Below are 6000 nucleotides of genomic sequence, written 5' to 3'. Positions count from 1 at the left end.
TAAGCTCGCTTTCTTGCATCATATGCCTCTACTAATGCTAATGCATTTTATTGTCTGGATGAGAAAGATTCTTTCTGTAAAAATAAAAAAAAATGTGCAGTCAAGTTCTAAATATAAGTTGTGGAATATTATTTTGAATAAAGTTTCCTTATACTTTAGCTTGGTATTCTTTTACTGCAGTCTCTACCTCCTTCCAGTGCAGGGTTTTTACTTTTAATTATTATTATTATTTTTTTTTTTTTTTACGTGAAATTACAAATTGTGAGCCTCACATGAGATACACGAATACCCATTAAAAACACACCAAACCAACTTTCAGGATTGGCCTTCTTCTGGCAGACCTGACAGTTTCAGAAGTTTGCTACTGAATCAAACTTTCCTCATGCACATCTCTTATTTTTATGGAAACCATTCAGCAAGCCTGATTTTCAGTGGGGTGTAATTTTAATGTTTTCTCATACTTTCCCCACACACCTTAACACTGCTTTGGTGGAAGAAAATTACTTTAAAACTTAACTCATTTGGCCTATTTAATAACATAGATAATAAGTTTCTCACCACTACTGTACACAGTGTAAACAGCTGTATAGTAATTTTACTTTCAAATGGCATCTAAATTAAGACAAATATAGTAATTATTAAAGAACAAATTTCTTTCTAGATCTTTAATAACCAGATATTTTCATATAATTAACTAATATATATATCTTCAAGAAGAAAGTTTTTCACACAGAACTGATGCACTGTGTCGTGTTTTCCTTAAACTTTCATCATGAAAATGTGATGGATTAGAAAGAGCTGCAGTTTTATCAAAATCAATGGTCGCATAGCTTTCAATGATCTGCGTGGGAGAATTATCAGTTGGAGGAGATAATGGAGACAATGGCTTATTTTGTAAGTCCAGGTCTAAAACAATGTAGTTCACATTTCCTTCTCCAACACTACCCTCTTCAATTTCAACATTCTTAGACGGAGAAGTTATATTAACGTAGCATTCACTGCTGAAATTATCAGTTGTTGAAGGAGTTGTATTTTGAAGTGTACAACACAAGTTTGAATTGTAGTCATCACTCAAAAACTTTACATTTGTTGCACCACTGATAACCTCTGGTTTTATATTCATATAGAAATGTTTGTTTTTGTTCTTAGATGAATGTTCCTGCTTCAAAAGGTCATCAAGCTTTGTGTAGTTTGTATTAAAATCAACACATCTGATACTGCATCCTGCACAGCATCCAAGATGTGTAGCTGAATCATTCAAAGTATCCACTGCAGTAAAGTGAGAAGCAACAGAAGACTGTCCCAGGCAACATTTAACTGATGAACTATTCACATATCTGTGAACAGCACAATCTGTGATCAGTGATGGATCTTTTCTAGCCCCTTGGATAAACATTTGTTCATTAATATAATGCGTACTGCTATTACAAGGGTATATGTAATTCTGGTTGGCTAACTGATTTGGTTCGCTAAGATTCACTACAGGGGCCTCATATTCTTTTGACCTTGTGGAATAAATGCACATAATGCCACTGGCAGAATTTTCGCCTGTCCTTGGCTTCGAATCTATGGAGGAATTAAGAGGTAGTATTGGTTCAAGGTATCCTGCTGAATCTAATACTGGTCCATCTGAACTGTTTATGTGGTCAGTAACAAAACTATTAGCCATTGTGGTTTCTAGAGTGATCTGTTCCTCATGTTCTGGCATACTAACTATGTTTGTTGCTCTAGTTCCACCAGTATTCTGTATACGTTCTTGGAGCACATTAAAAAGAATCTCAGCCCTTTGGCATTTGAAAGCATAAATTCCGGGTCCTGTAGGACATCTTCGGCCACTTTCAAATGAAAATAACTCTGCATCAAATCCATAACGCCTAAGACTTTTTAGAGGCCACTGAATGGGAATCTTTCTTTTCTGGTATAAAATAAGATCTGTTGAAGTTACTTCAATTTTACCAGAATTCACTTGATGTCCTTGGTCATCAATATTCCACACCTGCAGATAAAAAAAAAATTATGCATCAGAAGAGTATGTTAAAAAAATCTGAAGTTCAGCTATGTATAAGCTAAAAATAATTATTATATATGTTAATATAAGTTTAACACCAGAAAAAAAATATGCCTATGGGTACAAAAATCTCCAAACCAGCAACCCTGGATTTGAAGGGAACCATTTTTTGGAAATTTTCCAGTTGTGGTCACACAAATCATAATCTAACTAAGCATACATTATCAAATACAGTTCATACTGCTAACAAAAAGCAACAAATATAGAATCATGCAGTATTATTACCTCTTTATAAGTGAAGTAAGTAGAAAATATGTTGGAAGGTAATTTTTACATTGTAGATGAAATTCAGTTATATAACAGCATAATAATATGATTGGAGTGAAACTGTGTGGGCTGTCAGTAATTTAGTGTGGAAATAAAACTGTGGAAGAAAGGAAAACTGAATAAAATAAAAAAAAAAAAAAAAACTTTTTTCCTCCCATCTTGGTCAGAGACATGAAGCTGATTCTGTTGTAGGTGGTTGAGGTCATTTAAAACATTGAGTCTATTGACATCTACATACTCTAGCCAGTAACATATATATGTCCCTTAACTCCATCTTTTTCAGCAAAGGCAGCCATTGCACCTTCAGAATAGGTAATTGCTTCTAACGTGTTCTTGGTTTTTAATTTTAGGTCTGCTGTGTTAGCATTTCTTCCATCTTATCTTCATTCTTTGGTTTTCTTTCAAGTTTTAAAGTTGTTCAGTAGTAAAATCAAGTATGTGATTCAAGTAAATTGACAACATTATCCACTCTTAAACATTATTCAGTTTGGTCTCTTTTTTTTTGCAGTCTCTTATGTTTCTTTGTCTTGCACCGACTCTCCCAATCAAAGGTAATTTTGGATGGCCAAAAGCCATACTTTCTCCAAGCTGCAATTATATTTCATAGTTTAACTTCCATCCCTGCTGCTTTTTCCTTTCATGAGCATTTGGAACCCATTTTAAAAATGTATGGCATGTATATAAAGTATCAGGTGACACAGAAGCCTATGGCAGATATAATCAAGTCATCACAAAGGAAGTTCACCATGCGAAGGCAAATTACGAGAAATCTTTGGCAAAGGATGCAAAGAGTTCTTTACTTATGTAAACTCCAGAAGGAAAGGGATGAATCAGATTGGACCACTTAACATAGATAGGTTGACTATTGATGATCATGCTCAGGTAGCTGATAAACTGAATGAGTATTTTGCATCTACATTCACAATGAAGTTATTCAATGAGGGGAGCACCAGAAGTTTATCAAACTCTAACAGGAAGCTAAGTTATTTGTAATAACTGAGAGCAAAGTGGATGAGAAATTTTTGAAGTTAAACATAAAAAAGGCACCTGGGGCAGATGGGATCTATCCAGTTATATTAAAGGAGGCAGCAAAGGAAGTAAGCAAACCCTTAGCCATAATTATGAGAGCTTCCTTGGACTCAGGGAAGGTCTCCATGGACTGGAGGTGTGCAAATGAATCACCAATTCACAAAGGGGGTGGGTTCAAAAGGTGACACAAGTAGCTATAGACATGTTAGTTTAACTTGTGTTCCGGGGAAAATAATGGAAGTATTGCAGGATCATCTAGACAAGACTGCAGTAATATTTAAGACACAGCATGGGTTTGTTAAAGGGAAGTCGTGTTTGACCAATCTGATTAGACACTATGATGTGGTCACAAAGGAACTGAATGCCAAAAATAATTTTGATATCATATACTTGGATTTCAGGAAAGCTTTTGATACTGTTGCACATGGAAGACTGCTGTAAAAATTAGAGAGGCATGGCATTAAGGGAAAGTTGCTACAATGGACAAAGGTTGAGTGGGAGATGACAGAGAGTGGTAATCAATGGACACTGCTCTTCGTGGACAAATGTTATTAGTGGAGTTTCCCAGGGTTCTGTGTTGGGCCCATTGTTGTTTTGTATATTTATCAATGATATTCATGAAGCTATATCAGGCTTAATGTAGAATTTTGCAAGTTTGCAGGGTTATTAATGACAGTAAAGACAGTATGCTGGCACCGCCGTAGCCAGGAGCAGCAGTGCATAGCACACGCTTCTTGATTAGACCTGGGTTCGAGCCCGTGCCCACCAAATATGGGGGATGCGGAAAGGTCAGGGAATGACCACCGCATATCCCCGGAGCAATATGGCCTTAGTTGCTAATGCTCCTAAAAAACAACAACGACAGTATGCTACTCCAACTAGATCTAGATAAGTTGGGTAAATGGGCTGAGAAGTGGCAACTGAAGTTTAACATTGACAAATGCAAAGTACTGCATATGGGTAGCAATAACCCAAGAGAAACGTACCAACTGTGTAGTACTACACTCAGGGAAGTGGAAAGTGAAAAAGACCTGGGGGTAATTGTACAGTCAAATATAAAGTTTGCTGAGCAGTGCAGATGGGCAGATCATGGAGTGTTGTCAATGATATATAGGAATTTTGCTAGTGGGGACAGGGAGGTGATTATTCCGTTATAGAAGGCAATGGTCAGGTAATGAGGCCTCCAGGCCTGTACTTGTATTTCATCAATGTGTACAGGTCTGGAGGCCTCATTTTAGGAAGGATGTAAAATTTCCAGAACAAGTACAAAGAAGGGCAACAAGATTGGTGAGGGGAACAAAGGGGCACACTTACCAAGAAAGGCTAAAGTTCTGTAAATTGCAGTGCCCGGAGAGTAAACACCTGCACGGTGATCTGATTGAGATTTATAAGCCCTTGACTGGGATGAGTAAGCTGAATGTTGATGGGATTCTTCCTCTTGCTTAGATTAAGAACCTGAGGGGACATAGATTCAAACTGAGGAAAAACAGTTGAAGAATAGATGTGCAGAAATTTGCCGTTAGCCAGCAGGTAGTTGATTGGTGGAACAGACGTCCATCTTTTGATGTGGAAGTTGATAGCCTAAATAAATTTAAGGCTGAGCTGGACAGGCATTTGGAATGAATGGAGGGGTGAAATGGTAGGATTTTTTTTTTTTTTTTGGCTGATGCTGCATAAGCTTGCTTTCTTGCACTGTATGCCTCTACTAATGCTAATAATATTTCATTGTTTCTCCATACATTTGCTCTAAAGCTAGTGTTTTCAAATACTTCCTTCTTTCAACAACCTCCAGATTATGATTTACACTATAAATATCTGCCCACTGATTCCTGCTATATTCAGCATGCTCTACAAAATGATCATAAGCCAATGAGAATCTGTGTTCCTACCACGATCATATGCTACCTGTCACTTGTCCACTCCCAACTTTTTTGAATTATAGAAAGTGATATTTCTGGTTGTCATAGCTTACTCTTGGTTTCATTAATCTTTGCATCATAGTGCATCTATCTCAGATCATAAGAAACCAACGTGCTTAATTTTTGAAAAGCAAACTTGAATATCTGTTATGGAGAGGAAAACTAATGGGATCTGCATCTTATTTTTTCTTACTAATACTATTATATGAACATATAATTTTACACTAAATCAGTAGCAAGATCATACTCAGTGAACTAGCTGTGTGCAGTTATATTGCATCCAAACTAATTAAGCTTTTGCAGTATTTTTACTACTGTAAGACTGTTAGGCAGCATCTTGAGTACTGTATACAGGTCCAGAGGCTTCATTTCAGTATATCTGCTAGAACAGATACAGAGAAGGGCAACAAGATTTTAGAGTAGAATGAAAGAGTACTCCTACCAAGAAAGGCTTCAATTCTGCAAACTGCAATGTCTCGTTGAGGTGTTTGGGGTTAAATAAGCTCAATGCTGATGGCATTCTTCAGACCATACACACACAAGGAGGCATAAATTCAAATTGAGGAAGGGTGGTTGCACTGTTGAAGGGGATGGACAGGTGATGTGTGGGTTTTTTTTTTTTTATCTTGTGCTGTGTAAACTTGCTTTCTTCCATCATTTGCCACTACTAATATACTAACACTTATCAATTTGGAAAAGCCCATCTGGTTGCTTCCC

The 6000-nt window shown here is 36.8% G+C and overlaps 1 protein-coding gene across 1 annotated transcript in view; it reads right to left on the bottom strand.

Annotated features, from left to right (window-relative positions):
• Positions 1-709: 709 nt before the first annotated feature.
• Positions 710-6000, bottom strand: part of LOC150075007 (uncharacterized) — a 40743-nt gene continuing 35452 nt past the window's right edge. Inside the window, exon 3 of the mRNA XM_090389035.1 lies at positions 710-1996. Coding sequence (XP_090245161.1) covers positions 710-1996 — 1287 coding nt within the window. The remainder of the gene's footprint in view (positions 1997-6000) is intronic.

The sequence above is a fragment of the Mastigoproctus giganteus genome, chromosome 14, assembly GCF_048544385.1.
Source record: "Mastigoproctus giganteus isolate SK-2022 chromosome 14, ASM4854438v1, whole genome shotgun sequence".
NCBI lineage: Eukaryota > Metazoa > Arthropoda > Arachnida > Uropygi > Thelyphonidae > Mastigoproctus > Mastigoproctus giganteus.
The sequence above is the reverse complement of the archived record's forward strand: the minus strand, read 5'-3'. Positions and strand labels throughout refer to the sequence as shown.